Raw genomic sequence first — 18701 nt, 5'->3', positions numbered from 1 at the left:
CTCCCTGTATACAGAGATACATGATAAGATCCTGTCTGCAGCCACCACTAGGGGGAGCTCCCTGTATACAGAGATACATTAGACGATTACAAATATATAGCTGCTGCGCGTGACCACATTCTTTTTTGAGGGGTGAAAAAATGACCATATTTCATCCATACAGGGTAATTTGCTTAGTGCTACATTATGATGGTATATAAAATGCCAAAAATATGTTCCAAATTGTGTTGGGCATTCAATTAGTCATCTATACAGTAACGTGGTTATTGTTACATCACAGTGGTACATAAATCTAAAAATAAAAAAGTTCAAAAAGTTTTTGCTGGATTCAATTAGTCATCCATACAGGATCATGGTTAGTGTTACATTTCGGTTGAGTGTCATACTATCGAAACGTAACACAAAGCATGTAATACACTATGGATAACAAATTAAATCCAGAAACATTTTTTTAAATGTTTTTTTGGAGTGTTATATACCATCAAAATGTAACACAAAGCACCTAATACTTGATGGATTGCTAATTGAATCCAGAAAGATTTTTCAACACTTTTTTAAAAAATGTTATGTACCATCGAAATGTAAAGGATATGACTTGAGAATATCAAGTGATCGGAAGGTTTTTGTAGCTTCTTAGCGTACGAGACTGGCGACCTGCTGTCTAGAATGTATTTATATAGGTGTGTCTTCATTTATATAAGGATCATTTAGATAAACAGTTTCATCCCGGACTACATTATGCAGCGTGAAAGTTTAACGTCTTCCTGGTGTGTGTATTTGTATTGAAGAAAGTAAAAGAAGCCACTTAGTTTACGTAGTAGAAAAGGCTCTGACATTCGTACTGCAGGTAAGAAACGAGGTGAAATCTATCTATCTGAACTGTTACATTTATTGTATACTTCTAGTTTATTGTTCCTTTTTTTGACAGCGTTGTAAAATTGTTGCAGAAGGGAGTGCCGAAAAAGTGGCAAATTCCATCAATGACTCCAGCAGAGTCTTGTGTACAGTATCCAAGTCCCGAGCCTTACATGTAAGGGGGACAATGATATATAAAAGTACAATGGGGTGATGCGGCCCCTTGTGATCCCACACTTATTTATGCACCAGTAACGGAATTATGAGCTGCCACACATGATGATGCCAATGGACCCTGCCAATATTGATGGGCATATATTGATGGGCATATAGGGTCCTAGTTTCCTCGCCGCCAGCTTGCAGGATGATTGGGAAGCAAACGCAGAGCCCTAGAGCCCAAAGTGATTTGGTAGTACCAGTCACAGAGTACCCCATTAGGTTCTAGCTACTCAAAGTCCAGCAGAATTATCAGTAACACAGTGCCTCCACGTAGTGCCAGAAATACGAAGCTCTCGTTAATAATGCAAGACACATAGTATCTCTAATAATGACAGTAACTCAAAGCCCCTCAGTAGTGGCAGTCTTACAATGATCTCATAGAACCCCCCCGTAGTGCCGTGATACATGCCCCCAATGTGCTGCCAACAAAACCGAGACCATCGATACTTCTTGCAACCAATAGTCCCTCAGTTCTGCCAGTTGCAGTCCCCTCAGGTTATACGAACAACAATCAGCTTAATATTTATTATAATGGGTGGGGGGAGCTGTTTCCAAAACCCTTGGGCATAGTCTTATCTTCTGATGGGGCATGTTCGATTTCTCTGGCCAATGGTCGGCAGTTTGGTGGCTTGCTTACATATTAGTTAATGACTGGCAGTATTGAGCATGAGCTCCACATGCAGAAAACTCCGCTCTTAATGCCTCGACTGGTATCAGTGAGGTTATTAATGGTCGTCTCAGGAATGTTCTACCACTGACTGCACTTGGGCAAATCATCAAGATCCTCTGCTGGCAGCTCCTGTGCAATCACTGACCAATGATGTCTGGATTGTGGTCAATGGATCAATGGGAAGCAAGTCTGGAGATGCTGCAGCCATGGGAGCACATTTAGACCAAGCTGGTGGATCACAGTAGTTTGAGAAACATGCGACCTGATGTTGTTGTGCTGAAAAACAGCTTCTTGGACACTATGGAGAAATGGCCACACCTTTGCTTTGACCACCAAACCAATGAAACACCAAGATGTTAGTGCACTTGGGATGAACAATAGAGGTGTCTGGCTACCGTACATTAGGCCAATCCATCCCATAACCTCAGGAGTAGGACCGGTGCAATGTTCTCTCACGATGGCCTCTTCATGACGTTGCCCATATGGCCTTATCATATCTGAAGAATGGCAGCTAGTGATCCATTCTGTACTGCAAGTGAAATTGGGCATCACGTACAAAGCCTAAGGCATCAAACAGTGTAAACCATCATAAGGTGTTTGCACGACATTGGGCTACGAGCTGGACATCCAGCTACAGATGCTCCATTGTCCTCACACTACTGCTCTAAAAAGCTATCATGGTGTAGAGAATGATGGCAATGGAGGCTGGAATGGAAGTCAACTCTCTTCCTTGATGAGTCTGGCCTTTCTCTTGGATGCAATGAAAGCTGGAGATTAGTCGGAAAGCCAAGTGGGTTATGCAAATGAAGAAATCTTCCTAAGGGAGCATGATAGTGGCCCACTAGGCATTTTTAAACATGACAAAGCCAAACCACATGGTGGTGCTACTGTGAGCAGCTTGTGTGGCCTAAATGTGCTTCCATGTCTTCAGTGTCTCAAGACTTGTCTCCATCAAGGACATCGGACATGTCATTGGTCTGTGCTTTCACAGGAGCTGCCAGCAATGGATCTTGATGATTTGCCTAAGTGCATTCAGCGGCAGAACCTTCTTCAGATGACCATCAATAACCTCAGTGATAGCTGTAAGTGCCAGGATTTCTGCACGTGACTCAGTCTCCAGACTGAATAAATCAAGATGTCTTTAACATTTGTTTTCCTTTCTTTCATCATTTGCAGATCAGTATCATCTCCATAATTCCTCAACCTATGTCATTTCAATGCTGAGTAGTATATATACAGTGTATAAACTTATGTAGCGAGTGAAATAAGTATTACTGGAATATACTGAAATTTACTTGACACTTCGTACAAAAGCCTTTGTTGGTGATGAAGCTTTAAGATGCCTCCTGTATGGAGAAACTAGTCGCAGGCATTGCTGAGGTGTGATTTTGGCTTCATTCATCTTGACGCTTCATCATCACCAACAAAAGCTTTTGTGCACAGTGTTAAATAAATTTCAGTAAACATGTTCAATACTTTTCCCCTGTGTCATTTCTCATTACTTCACATAACTTAGTTTATGGACATCTATGGTTTGATTTTTTTTAACTGTGTGGATTGGATGTGTTGTTACTGACATCTGGTGAGAATTTCATGTTAATAGCACCTTTAGAAATATATATACACAGCAAAACTTATGTGATGCTAGTCACTGCTCACAGACTTACCCTGAGGCAGGACAGTCAAGAGGTCCGGGGTCAGAACCCCAAAAGGGCTCATTATAGTCAAAGGGAAAAGACAAACGTGTAGTCAGGAAACAGTCCGAGGCCGGAGTACCAGGGAGGTAGTAGATCAAGACACAGGGGTAAGTCAAGATCATCAATGGAGATCAGGATCTAACTCAAACATCACTAAAGCAAAGCTACAACTGGCAAACGTCGCAACAGTTGTCAGAGAGCTAAATAGCCCTGTAATTACCCAGAATAGATGAGTGGTGGAACCGAGAAAATTACAAATCCACGCGGCACTGTATGTATCTAGTATATATGTTAATTTTAATTGTTTTCTCTTATTTTCTGCATTTTAGGATTTTCACATTCTTCAATGGAAGTAAGTCATGTGACTATTTTATTTATGGTGTTATAGTACTGACTATGCTAAAACTTATAGCTACACAGTTATATACAAGCAGGGACAGATAACGGACTTTTCAATGTTTTGACACTGCTGGCCATACTCAGATTTTATGTAAATGAACTATAATTAATATATTATCGAAGTGAATGAGATTAATCTGTAGGACCGGACACCGGGTATTGCGTTGTTTCAATATAAACTTTTAAGAAATTTAATGTGAAAGTCCAAAGTGGACAACCCCCATTTACAAAACAACAGTCCTCGACGATCACATCCAATATGGCGGCCATCACATGTGACATTTTTCTAATCGTATTTTCTGTGCGAACAAAATAAAATAGAGAATGAAAATAAAACATTTATATTTCTTTTAGATGCTGATAAGATGGTATCGCGATGTTATGAACTTTTTGGGTAACTACTGGCATCTATTTCTCATTTTTGGATTGGTAAGTTAAGATCTCTATTGGGGGTCACAGTTTCATTTTGTTTATTCTGAGCTCCAAACCCCCAATTTTTACACTGGTGAAGAATGAAATACAATTTTTAAACCGTATATCCATCTAATTAAATATATTGTACCTTTTAGGTTGTGCTCGTTTGGCAACAATGGAAAATACATTCATTGCTGGATGAAGCAGTAACCATGCAGAGAAGTGAGATTCGAAGAAGCCAAGATCCTTTGGAAAAAATAAGTCAACATTTGGATACATTTAAAATGATCAATACGCTTATTAGATGGGTCACTGCGACCATTAAAGCACTATTCTAAAAAAAATAAATACATAAAAACTTGATACACCTGCAATTTATGTTTGGAATTCATTTCTAGAGGGTGGAGTTAGCAGAGTCACCTCGTTTTCCTCATCCGGTGGAATTCTAACCATAGCTTATTGAAGATTCCATGGGAAATAGCAACATGAATGATCTACTGTATCCTACAAAATAATGGAGTAATTAATCCCCAACTTATAATTAAATATCAGTCATGTTCAATAATTAGATAAAAGCATATCAAGTTTATTGGATATAAAAAAAAATAGTGTCAATTGGACATATAAAATTAGTCCATAGTAAATAAGCATTAGATATCAGTAATATACAGTAGATCGCCATTGTTCCAATTCCAATTTTTAAAAAAAATCACAATCATCTATAGTGATGATATCATTATGGCCTAATGCCGCCAGGTGGCATTAAAGTGCGGAAAGAGGAATGAAATAGTATGCTCAAAATCTCTGAGAGGAGAAAAATGTGTGTAGGTTTAGAAAGGTAAGTATGAACAATGGTTAACAGGAGTGAAAGTAATCTCGGCCCCGACGCGCGTTGGCTTAATCGTTGCCTAAGTAGCCTCAAAGTCAGTTGTTCATAGATAAAAAAATGGCACTAAAAAAAAATGAAAAATCGCCATTACATTTCTTGCAGCACCAGTCACGTGGTGTATCTGGCCATGCGTACTTGTAACTTCAGTTATGTGGGACTCACGTTACAAGAATTTCGAATACGTACAAGGAATTTTTCTTATTTTTACTTTCTCCCCTCCCTCCACCTTTTCTGTTTGCTTGTTCCCATTCCTTCACTTCACATTATCCACTTTCACGCTGGCATTTTTCAATTATTTAATACATACACATGATTGCCCTGAGTTTCTCCCTTAAGAAAAATGGCTGCCACCACCTGAGCGTGTGCGATGTAGTCTCACTCCGCCCGTGTCTCAGACGGTATCCACATGGGCGGCAGCCTTGGGTAATATTTTCCCTAACCCATGCTGTCACCGCTATTGGCCAGATGTGACTTGGCCGGCAGCCGGGGCGCCACTGTGCATGCACTGATACTATGGTTGTGAATTCAAATACAGTACATACACGGGTGAACGGGTGTATATATATATAAATATATATATGTACACACATATTATACATGACTCCACATAGGCACCTGAGGAAGCCAACACAAAACGCGCGTCGGGGCTGCAGACTCACATCAGGACAATCCCGCACATAGGTAAGCTATGAAATTACTTTCGCTCCTGTTAACCATTCTTCCATTAGCATGTTCATACTTACCTTTGTAAACATGCTCACATTTGTCTCCGCTCAGAGTTTTTAAACATACTATTTAATTGCTCTTTCTGCGCTTTACCGTCATCTGGTGGCATTATGGCATAATGATATCAGAACTTTAAATGCTTATGATTTTTTTGACATTTGAATTGGAACAACGGTGACATATATTACTGATGGCTCATGCTTGCTTACTATGGACTCATTTGTCCTTTTGTGATTCTGTGTTTTTCTGTCCTCACCCATGACCTACCACTTTAAAATAAGATCTAAAATATTTTTTATACAATAAACAAAAACGATCAAATCAAAAGTCAACATTTAAAAAGTCACTGACAAAGTGAACACAAGAGGCTGAGCATTCAGTGGAAGTTCTTAGGTCTCTTTGAAGTGGTCCCCATGATGGACACTGCATTGATTTATTGATTTATTGTTTTATTGTTCAGTTAAGGTAAACAACAGATGTGTTACTGATTATTTGGTTCCTACAATTCATAATGGTCATGGTGGCAACTGGAAGTTTCTGGAAGAACAAGTAATGGGGGAAAAGCATGAAACATAAAAGATTTGGAGATCAGGTAGAAAGAAAAAGAAAACTGCTTAATTCAGCTTTGCATTTAAAGCATATATACATTTTTAAAGTGTTTGTCTATGTTTTTTTTAAAAATCTTTCACCAATTGATATACACAGTAGATAGCACAGGATCCAACATACGCAATATATGAAGGCACAGCTCACCTCCTCCTCCTGTACAATGACTGATAACACCTCCATATACAGTACATAACACAGGATCCACCATTCACAATAGGTGATGTCACAGCTCACCTCCTCCTCCTGTACAATGACTGATACCACCTCTATATACAGTAGATAACACAGGATCCACCATTCACAATAGGTGATGTCACAGCTCACCTCCTCCTGTACAATGGCTAATAACACCTCTATATACAGTAGATAACACAGGATCCACCATTCATAATAGGTGATGTCACAGCTCACCTCCTCCTTCCTGTCTAATGACTGATAACACCTCTATATACAGTAGATAACACAGGATCCACCATTCACAATAGGTGATGTCACAGATCACCTCCTCCTCCTGTACAATGACTGATAACACCTCTATATACAGTAGATAACACAGGATCCACCATTCACAATAGGTGATGTCACAGCTCACCTCCTCCTCCTCCTGTACAATGACTGAAAACACCTCTATATACAGTAGATAACACAGGATCCACCATTCACAATAGATGTTGTCACAGCTCACCTCCTCCTCCTGTGCAATGACTGATAGCACCTCTATATACAGTAGATAACACAGGATCCACCATTCACAATAGGTGATGTCACAGCTTACTCCCTCCTCCTGTACAATGACTGATAACACCTCTCTATACAGTAGACAACACAGGATCCACCATTTACAATATGTGATGTCACAGCTCACCTCCACCTCATGTACAATGACTGATAACACCTCTATATACAGTAGATAACACAGGATCCACCATTCACAATAGGTGATGTCACAGCTCACCTCCGCCTCCTGTACAATGACTGATAACACCTCTATATACAGTAGATAACACAGGATCCACCAATCACAATATGTGATATCACAGCTCACCTCCTCCTGTGCAATTACTGATAACACCACTATATACAGTAGATAACACAGGATCCACCAATCACAATATGTGATATCACAGCTCACCTCCTCCTCCTGTACAATGACTGATAACACCTCTATATACAGTAGATAACACAGGATCCACCATTCACAATAGATGATGTCACAGCTCACCTCCTCCTCCTGTACAATGGCTGATACCACCTCTATATACAGTAGATAACACAGGATCCACTATTCTCAATAGGAGATGTCACAGCTCACCTCCTCCTCCTGTACAATGACTGATAGCACCTCTATATACAGTAGATAACACAGGATCCACCATTCACAATAGGTGATGTCACAGCTCACCTCCTCCTTCTCCTGTACAATGACTGAGAACACCTCTATATACAGTAGATAACACAGGATCCAACATTCACAATAGGTGATGTCACAGCTCACCTCCCCCTCCTCCTGTACAATGACTGAGAACACCTCTATATACAGTAGAAAACACAGGATCCAACATTCACAATAGGTGATGTCACAGCTCACCTCCTCCTCCTTTACAAAGACTGATAACACCTCTATATACAGTAGATTACACAGGATCCACCAATCACACTAGGTGATGTCACAGCTCACCTCCTCCTTCTCCTGTACAATGACTGAGAACACCTCTATATACAGTAGATAACACAGGATCCAACATTCACAATAGGTGATGTCACAGCTCACCTCCCCCTCCTCCTGTTACAATGACTGATAACACCTCTATATACAGTAGATAACACAGGATCCACCACTCACAATAGCTGATGTCACAGCTCACCTCCTCCTCCTGTACAATGACTGATAACATCTCTATATACAGTAGATAGCACAGGATCAACCTTTCACAATAGGTCAATAGGTGTTATGATACTTTTGGAACATGCTGGAATCCAATGATCGGAGGAGCACGAGCAGGGACCAGCAAGCGATGGTAGAAGTACTGTCTAGGGCATAACAATAGGATTTGTAGAATCCAGTGACTATTGGGTGAGACAGTTGGGGTGAGACAGTTGGAGTGAGATAGTTGGGGTGAGACAGTTGGGGTGAGACAGTTCTGGAGGTGAATATTGGAACTAGACAACAGTGAGACACAATACTCAATCATGGAGGATGTCGGGGCAGGAGAAAAATATTGGAAGAAGTTGATGATATTGGTAGAGAGGTCAATGAGCTGGACAGAGAAGATGGGATCAACCATGATGAATGTCAGCGTCCAGTACTACAATAATAACTACATGGATTTGATTTTTTTTGGCGCAGAACAGTTTGGGATGAAATATAACATAAACATGTGTCACCCCGGATCACACAGATGGCTCGATGGTAGAATGACTCACGGACTTGCTTCTCCAGTTCTTCGTGGTCGGATGCCCTTTCCGTACACTTATTTGTTGTACTCACTGAATTTGCATGTGATCACGTAATTCCAAGTAGAAATAACTGTGACCTACAGTATATAAATCATTCACAATAAGCAATTAGATTTCCAGCTCTGAAAGCCCTGAGGCTCTTCCTCAAAGAAGGATAGTGTGAAGCAAGGCAAAGTCAAGGTTGCACAATCCATTAAAGTCTTGATGTCATCTTTTTTCCTTCAGTAGCGCACTGCTACCCAGCTTCCTGATCTCCAAGGATCCGAGCACTTATGAATGTGGGCAATTTGGATCGGCCAGCATCGTGGTCATACCGCCGCGCTAAATTATTGCTGTCCCTCGCTGCTAGGAGACGATGCTCTTATCTTTCTCACTGCTGAGCTATCACGCACTATCTGTACAGTTTCTTCAGTATTTTATAACTTTCTCTCCACATCTCTATGGGTAAACTTCGACCTGTGACGTTTTCTCACTATCCAGATTCGCCACAAATTGGCTGCTGCACTTCCTGCTTCTGCTTTTATACAGATCATGATAGTCTTTCCTGATTGGCCGTGCTATTCCACGTGATTTGGTAGTCACAAGCTCATCCATGCCTGAGGTCATGTGACCTTTCTCAGGCTGCTACAATTTTTTGGAAATACGTTAAAAGGTGATGGTAACTTATTGTTCTAATTTGCCAACTACGGCAAATTTCTATACATTTTACACACATTTGATTCGCATTGAAAGAATTCCTCATCTTTACGTATAAGCTAAGCTGGAAATCCATAGATGCAGTGAAAAGTATAGTAAAGTTAGAGAGGCAGCAACTGATTATTGGGGATTTGTGACTATCATAGGCTCTCATAAAATGTATCAGAAATCATAGCATACAACAAAGCAGACGAACTGTTCAGGGTCTTTAAAGTTAGCGTTTAATCAGAAAATGACCCATCGAATAACTCAAGTTTATGTTGTATAAAACCTTTTGGCAATGTTTTTTTACCCCACAATTAATCTATAATAACAGCAAAATTGGGTATTATTGAAATTTTCACAATAACCTTTGCACACGCTCATTAGGTGCTTCAATGCAAAGGGGTCTTATTCTGTTCATTGCTGCTAATGTACATGTGTATTTGCTGAAACAGGAGGATGGAGTCTAAAACAGCCCCATCAAACTGTGTGAAAATGGCAAGATTTTACTGTAATATGGAAAAAAAAATTAAACATTTAAATAACATATGTATTTAAAACTATAAGAGAATGAGAAGTCCTCACATTCTGAGCAGCCATGTTGACTCTAGCAGCCATCTATTGCTTAGTAAGAAACAAACTGACTTTTACTTATAAAAAGCTAATAGGATGTTCTTCTGAAAGTCCTACACAGATTGAGGACACAAGATGAAATCATAGCCAATAGCAGGTATAGCTGCCATACACACGGGTTAATTGGATCAGATAAAGGGTAACATATGGTAATAAATAAGTGCATTTGTCATAGTGATATTGGAAAATAGACTTGATGTAATTAATGACAGTAGCTAAAAGGATCATGGAGATTTACGAATTCTAATGGAGTTTGGGGAAAAGAGCCTCAAAGTCATTACATTTAACCATTGCTTTGTCCTTGAATATATGTTTTAATCCGCAGTATGATGTTATCATGTATACGCCCTTTTACCGCAATGTGCTTTCTTTGTCTGTATCATGTATAAAAAGCCCCTGTTAACGTTGTTTGGGGCCATAACATTGCCATTCTGCCACCATGACCAGGCTACCGCCAAACCGTTGCCAGATGTCCCAGCGTTACTTTGTCTTTCTGGGCTCCTGTTCGTGCCTGCATGCTTTGTCTCACTGACTTTCCATGTGTTCACTGTTCTGCTGCGAAATCTCTGAATAAACTTCAGTCTCAGCTTGATAAGAGGATTGTCTACATATTTTTCCCGGCTCTTCCAGCTCTCAGTAAGGACGACTTTCTTACAAAAACAAAAAGCTGACTTAAGCAAAAATACATATTTTATGACACATTCCCTTTAAGACTAAAGTTGGACATCTGTTTTGTAGCTGTAAGAATCTGAGCCCTTTTGTATAAAAGAAGGTATAATTATTAATTATGAGACATCTCATCCTTCCTTGTTGCGTCACGTTTTATTATTGCTTCATTTGAGAACATATTGCACAATGTAGCAATGGACAGATATGTAATGATGCATGCAAATATTACGGATCTGGGTCCTATAAATGGCACAGCGGAGAACTCCGTCCTACAGTCGGTACATAGACGACCTTCCCAGAATCGTTATATTATAACAAGTCACTTGAAGTCTCCAATCTACAGAAGACATGGGCTTCCTGACACTTTCCGTTGTCTTCTTGATGGCTGGTGAGTCTTATTTCACATCTGTACTTTATTATTGTTTAATACTTTTAGACATTTTCGGAACATCTATGATTCTTGATACAATCTATTATTTTCTTTGTTATCACCCAAAAGGCCCCCAAGAATGTTATTCAGGGCCCAGAATGTTTTAGTTCAAAAATATAAATTTTTATTGATCCATAAGAAACAACTTTATAAAAAAACATATAAAATATGACAATTTGTACATGTACCTCCAATCCAAAAGAACAACAATTGACATGTGCTTAATAATAATACCTGACATGCATATTTCTCTTTGGTTGAATACCTTATTTTAAGTCAATTATTATATGACAATGCTATGTAGGCTCTAAGTTACTATTACTGCAAGGTGGCTGCCTTAAAAATCACTAAAGTGCCAATGTGCTTATTTGTATGCCAGAATTTGGCGGCCAAAATCCACTATGGAAGTGCTAATATATATAAAGGTAAAGTAAATCGACTGTTTTTTTGGCTCAACCTCACTGGAAGGTCCCTTAGTGGTCACCTTAATAGTCCTGCACATACTCAGTTAGAATGTTACGATGGTAAGTATAAAATGTAAAAGCATATTCACCTTGCTGAAGCACACGCAATGGAAAACCCCTACGCGCGTTTCGATAGTATCTTCATCCGGGGGCGTGTACAGTGGAGGGTAAGTTGGGTCTATTTACATCCACCTCTAGCCAATCACTGCCTTACTACTAACATCCAATAGCTATTCCCGTACTGAAAATTACTCCCCACTTCCGGTGTATGACCTCCGTATCTGCAGCAGATATTCCTACTTCTAAGTATAATGTTGTGCTGTAACTACCGACAAGCATATGTCTTGTCACCGCACAACACTCTTTGTTGTGACCGAGGTAAAAAACCATGTATATCGCATAGTGATTTGGTCAGACACAAGTGTTGCTTAGCAACATAATATATGTCACTGCGCAACTGCGGAAGTCAGCGGAAAAGGGGAAACTGTACTACGTTCCCACAGTACAGCGCTGATCGACAGCCACTGTGTATACAAAAGGTGCTCTATTAGTCAAAAAACTAATTTGCCTGTTGGAGATGACCTACATCCTGTGCCGCCGAGTAGAATGCCGTATGATAATGATCACGGACTCAAACAGACGTTGCTTAGCAACATACATCACACAACTCCCAGGTCAGGGAAAACAAAGGAAGCTGCACTCTAATAAGCAATAGCGAAGCGTGGCAAATAAGGGGCGATGTATTAATTGTAAGGACATCTTGCCATGCTTCAATACGCATAGCCCACCACTCAATAATGAAAGATTATTTTACACTATATTAAAGCTATATTGCCTAGGTAACAACTTGCCGCTTGTATGCTATCTACGAGTACATTACCCCAGGCATATGCTAATTCCATATACCATATAGAGTTATATTGCTGGAATACAGAAATAATAAACAAAAAATAATAAAAATTGAAAAATACAAAAATAAAAAGAAATATAAGTATTTGACTAAGTGTATACCATAATGGCTATGCTATAACAGAGCTTGTCCCCTAGATAATCGCTATCGGAGCACAAAAAAAGAGATGCATCTGTATATAACTATATGGTCCGTGGCTGTGTGACATATGTGAATAATAGTGGGATTATATGAGTGTGAGGTAACTCTGTGCCATATAATAATTATACAATGTTTATGGCCCGGAACACAGGGTCAATATCACCTTAGGTGACTAGTGAACCTATAAATTGGGCACAGATGGGTTCCATTGGCGCATGCCCTACGGAGTCCGAGGTTGGGGATCCACACACCAGCGGCTATGGCATGACCCATGACCTGACCCAACTCAGTGGGGGAGGACAAGAGCCCGACCCGTGCCACCAGCAGGAAGATCCACCCCCCCCACCACGCAGGGCATGCGCACCACCCCCCGTAACCCCCAAGGAATTATGACGTGAAAAACTAATAATAATGTTAAAATTATGATATGATGTGTGCACTGATATATGTGAGACTATATGTTCAAACTTGCATTTTATGACTCCAATATCATAATCTGGACTTAATGTGAGGTGCAAAAGTATACCATAATATGTTCTAATACAACATAAATTAAAATTGAACATCTATATAAAGACCAAGTGCAGTGAAATATACGGACAATGGACCATGTTAATGATGTTTACTACGTGATTTCATCTGTATTCGTAATTTTCCAAGATGCTTGATAACGGATTCTCTTGATGAAAAAGTCCAAAAGGAGGCTTTCATTCCCCATCCGGAGTTCTAGTAGCCATGGATGAATGCTCTTATTTGCGTGATGTATGCTAGTATGTGGAAATAATAGAACAGTACATTAATATTAAAACAACTAACACACAAAAAAACCCCACCTAACCCATAAAACCGTATCAGAACAAGACGACTGGTTACAAGACTCCAAAACTACAGGAGGTGCCCACTGTCCTTACAGAAACGCCCCAAAACCAAGGCTTTGCTGAGCTATCACGCACTATCTGTACAGTTTCTTCAGTATTTTATAACTTTCTCTCCACATCTCTATGGGTAAACTTCGACCTGTGACGTTTTCTCACTATCCAGATTCGCCACAAATTGGCTGCTGCACTTCCTGCTTCTGCTTTTATACAGATCATGATAGTCTTTCCTGATTGGCCGTGCTATTCCACGTGATTTGGTAGTCACAAGCTCATCCATGCCTGAGGTCATGTGACCTTTCTCAGGCTGCTACAATTTTTTGGAAATACGTTAAAAGGTGATGGTAACTTATTGTTCTAATTTGCCAACTACGGCAAATTTCTATACATTTTACACACATTTGATTCGCATTGAAAGAATTCCTCATCTTTACGTATAAGCTAAGCTGGAAATCCATAGATGCAGTGAAAAGTATAGTAAAGTTAGAGAGGCAGCAACTGATTATTGGGGATTTGTGACTATCATAGGCTCTCATAAAATGTATCAGAAATCATAGCATACAACAAAGCAGACGAACTGTTCAGGGTCTTTAAAGTTAGTGTTTAATCAGAAAATGACCCATCGAATAACTCAAGTTTATGTTGTATAAAACCTTTTGGCAATGTTTTTTTACCCCACAATTAATCTATAATAACAGCAAAATTGGGTATTATTGAAATTTTCACAATAACCTTTGCACACGCTCATTAGGTGCTTCAATGCAAAGGGGTCTTATTCTGTTCATTGCTGCTAATGTACATGTGTATTTGCTGAAACAGGAGGATGGAGTCTAAAACAGCCCCATCAAACTGTGTGAAAATGGCAAGATTTTACTGTAATATGGAAAAAAAAATTAAACATTTAAATAACATATGTATTTAAAACTATAAGAGAATGAGAAGTCCTCACATTCTGAGCAGCCATGTTGACTCTAGCAGCCATCTATTGCTTAGTAAGAAACAAACTGACTTTTACTTATAAAAAGCTAATAGGATGTTCTTCTGAAAGTCCTACACAGATTGAGGACACAAGATGAAATCATAGCCAATAGCAGGTATAGCTGCCATACACACGGGTTAATTGGATCAGATAAAGGGTAACATATGGTAATAAATAAGTGCATTTGTCATAGTGATATTGGAAAATAGACTTGATGTAATTAATGACAGTAGCTAAAAGGATCATGGAGATTTACGAATTCTAATGGAGTTTGGGGAAAAGAGCCTCAAAGTCATTACATTTAACCATTGCTTTGTCCTTGAATATATGTTTTAATCCGCAGTATGATGTTATCATGTATACGCCCTTTTACCGCAATGTGCTTTCTTTGTCTGTATCATGTATAAAAAGCCCCTGTTAACGTTGTTTGGGGCCATAACATTGCCATTCTGCCACCATGACCAGGCTACCGCCAAACCGTTGCCAGATGTCCCAGCGTTACTTTGTCTTTCTGGGCTCCTGTTCGTGCCTGCATGCTTTGTCTCACTGACTTTCCATGTGTTCACTGTTCTGCTGCGAAATCTCTGAATAAACTTCAGTCTCAGCTTGATAAGAGGATTGTCTACATATTTTTCCCGGCTCTTCCAGCTCTCAGTAAGGACGACTTTCTTACAAAAACAAAAAGCTGACTTAAGCAAAAATACATATTTTATGACACATTCCCTTTAAGACTAAAGTTGGACATCTGTTTTGTAGCTGTAAGAATCTGAGCCCTTTTGTATAAAAGAAGGTATAATTATTAATTATGAGACATCTCATCCTTCCTTGTTGCGTCACGTTTTATTATTGCTTCATTTGAGAACATATTGCACAATGTAGCAATGGACAGATATGTAATGATGCATGCAAATATTACGGATCTGGGTCCTATAAATGGCACAGCGGAGAACTCCGTCCTACAGTCGGTACATAGACGACCTTCCCAGAATCGTTATATTATAACAAGTCACTTGAAGTCTCCAATCTACAGAAGACATGGGCTTCCTGACACTTTCCGTTGTCTTCTTGATGGCTGGTGAGTCTTATTTCACATCTGTACTTTATTATTGTTTAATACTTTTAGACATTTTCGGAACATCTATGATTCTTGATACAATCTATTATTTTCTTTGTGTTTGATACATCTCTGATAACAGCATTTCAACATGTTCTATTTTGCAGTACTATATACTTGCTGTTATGTTTTTTTGTGTGTTTTCTTCATGTCCTGATACATTTGATATGAAGGATGAAACCTTCTCTTACCTTTATCTGATCCCTGAATAATAACACAGATAAAAATAATAGTTGCAAAATAATCATCATAATAAAAGCTCTTTAATCTCGTCACAGTGTTACAGTGGCAGACCGACTGTTCCAGTATAAAGAAAATAGGTGAGCAGAACTTACAATTGTTGGCTGTTGAACGACTGCTGATTGACACCTGTTTACACAGACAGACCAGAATTCTTTGTGCACAGAATGATCATTAATAAGATCCTTCCATGCACAGGAACTGTCATTGTTCTCGGCAGCTCCTCTGTAGTTTACACACGACGATTTGCTGCGGATAATAATAATTGTAAAGCTTGATTGACAGCTTGATTGACAGCTTGATTGACACATTCCGTAAATTTACTGATCATGTGAGATGAACTCTAATCACATGGGAGACCCAACAAGCTGTAGTTATTTGTTGGAACTTGGGAAGATCCCAATATTCACCCTGTAGTGTTCGGGCCAAAAATGTCAGACAAAAATTGTAATTGACTAAAGTGGACTTTGTGGTCGGTAACAATTCCTTAACGTGAGATTTTTATCTTCTTCGGTTCTAGTTTGTCCTCTAAACACACATTATGGACTCATTACTGGATGTGATACAACCTGTAACAGCCCTAACTACCCGGGGAAACTCTGTACCTACCATCAATATTATGGCTGTAGATGTGATGATGGCCTTATCCCATCCAATGCAGGCTGCGTCAAGCCCGAAGATTGCGAAGGAAAATGTCCAGCTAACATGCACTATGAGCCCTACGCATCCACCTGCCAACCAAACTGTGAAGAAGGACATAACCCTGACACCTGCAGCAACGTTCCTTCATGTGTCTGTGATGACGGCTATATATTTTCCAATTTTAAGTGTGTGAAGATAGAAGATTGTCCCATTCCCTAAGAATTTGTCACAGCTGCTTTATAGGTCTACAGTGCTGGTCCACGCGGTGGCCATAAACGTTCAGTCCCTTGTTGATTATTGCCATGAAATGTTAGATTCTTTCATTTGTTAGTAGCTTCAGCATGTATCTGTATATTATCACATATGTGAGAATTAAAATTGGTATTTGTAAAAGAGCCATCAAGTAGAATAGACCCTCAAAGACCAAGTAGAATAGACCCTAGAAGACCAAATACAATAGACCCTAGAGGACCAATTAGAATAGACCCTAGAAGACCAATTAGAATAGACCCTAGAAAACCAAATAAAATAGACCCTAGATGACCAAGTAGAATAGACCCTCAAACACCAAGTAAAATAGACCCTAGATGACCAAGTAGAATAGATCATAGAAGATCAAATACAATGGACCCTAGAAGACCAAGTAGAATAGACCCTAAAAGACCAAATAGAATAGACCCTCAAAGACCAAGTAGAACAGACCCTAGACGACCAAGTACAAAGACCCTAGAAGACCAAATAGAATTGACCCTCAAAGACCAAGTAGAATAGACTCTGGAAGACCTTATAGAATAGATCCTAGAAGACCAAGTAGAATAGACCCTAAAAGACCAAATAGAATTGACCCTCAAAGACCAAGTAGAATAGACTCTGGAAGACCTTATAGAATAGATCCTAGAAGACCAAGTAGAATAGACCCTAAAAGACCAAATAGAATTGACCCTCAAAGACCAAGTAGAATAGACTCTGGAAGACCAAGTAGAATAGACCCTAGAAGACAAAGTAGAATAGACCCTCAAACACCAAGTAAAATAGAACCTAGACAACCAAGTAGAATAGATCATAGAAGACCAAATAGAATGGACCCTAGAAGATCAAGTAGAATAGACCCTAAAAAACCTGGTCAAGACAATGGGTAATGACTTTCTATATAAGCCCCTCTTTCTGCCACTCGTCTAGGACAGAGTGAATCAGAAAAGAATATTTGGACAAGTTTGGATGGAGTTGACATGAATATTGCCTACAGAGTCGGTGATCTTTCTGGATGGTCTACTGATACAATATCTTCCCCGTTTCCAGATTAGGCATTTTAGAAGAAGCATAGGATGAAAGCAATTAATCACCTCAACCCTCCTATGTATGTAATCCCGAACCATCCATTAAGCAGCCTTGGGGCAAGGTGCGGGCTGGGGTTCCAGGGTAAATGTTTGCAGTGTTAATGATAAACCTGCACTTGAGGACGTCATAATATCAGTATCTTCTTTATATATCCAACATGAGACATAATAGACAATATAAACTCAAAGATTCCGGTTTATCTTGTTCGTCTTGTGTGATGTTGAATAAATAAAAGAAGATAATGTTTTTACGATGTTTTCGAGTTCTGGTTTATCATCAACTCTGTAACTCTAAGAACGATCCCTGTAATATTCAGTATGTTAAAGATTCTGTCACTTATTTCTGTGATTTCGTCTTATAATCCAGAATTATTCTGGTTCCAATCTATGTAATAACAATAAAAAGTATCTATGAAATGTGGTGAAGATGTGGTTATTATTGGGTTCACGATGAAGGAAATGTCCAGATTCTAGTGGCTCAAATCCCACTGATAGAGAAGACTAATATTGTTCAAGGGGAAGTGAAACGTCTACAATTATCAATCCTCTTGTAGGAACTGTTGGCACAATTTATGGATGAGTAATATATCTATTTATATATCCCTGCATCCATAAATTGTGAGCAACAGAACCACGACAAGACAAGGTCCTTCC

The 18701-nt window shown here is 39.3% G+C and overlaps 2 protein-coding genes and 1 long non-coding RNA gene across 4 annotated transcripts in view; 2 read left to right on the top strand and 1 right to left on the bottom strand.

The window, feature by feature from the left end:
* Nucleotides 1-11971, bottom strand: part of LOC138650839 (sushi, nidogen and EGF-like domain-containing protein 1) — a 62998-nt gene extending 51027 nt beyond the window's left edge. Inside the window, exon 1 of one of the 2 annotated variants that reach the window (XM_069740683.1) lies at nt 11899-11971. Coding sequence is in view for 1 of the 2 variants with exons in the window: in XM_069740681.1 (XP_069596782.1) it covers nt 4403-4442 (40 nt within the window). In the remaining variant the exon portion in view is untranslated. Of the gene's footprint in view, nt 1-4402; nt 4501-11898 lie in introns of those variants that run through there. The other variant, XM_069740681.1, reaches the window with a different exon arrangement.
* Nucleotides 753-4544, top strand: LOC138650840 (uncharacterized). Its single transcript, XR_011315404.1, has 4 exons — nt 753-847; nt 3771-3793; nt 4195-4269; nt 4410-4544. It is a non-coding gene; the product is annotated as an uncharacterized lncRNA (long non-coding RNA).
* A 3666-nt stretch (nt 11972-15637) lies between the features above and the next one.
* On the top strand, nt 15638-18468 carry LOC138651089 (alpha-tectorin-like). Its single transcript, XM_069741073.1, has 3 exons — nt 15638-15789; nt 16107-16148; nt 16589-18468. The coding sequence occupies exons 1-3, from the start codon at nt 15750-15752 to the stop codon at nt 16927-16929; spliced, it is 423 nt and encodes a 140-aa protein (XP_069597174.1). The 5' UTR covers nt 15638-15749; the 3' UTR covers nt 16930-18468.
* Nucleotides 18469-18701: the final 233 nt, after the last annotated feature.

Source organism: Ranitomeya imitator, chromosome 10, assembly GCF_032444005.1.
Source record: "Ranitomeya imitator isolate aRanImi1 chromosome 10, aRanImi1.pri, whole genome shotgun sequence".
Lineage (NCBI taxonomy): Eukaryota > Metazoa > Chordata > Amphibia > Anura > Dendrobatidae > Ranitomeya > Ranitomeya imitator.
This window is presented reverse-complemented; position numbering and strand designations above follow the sequence as displayed.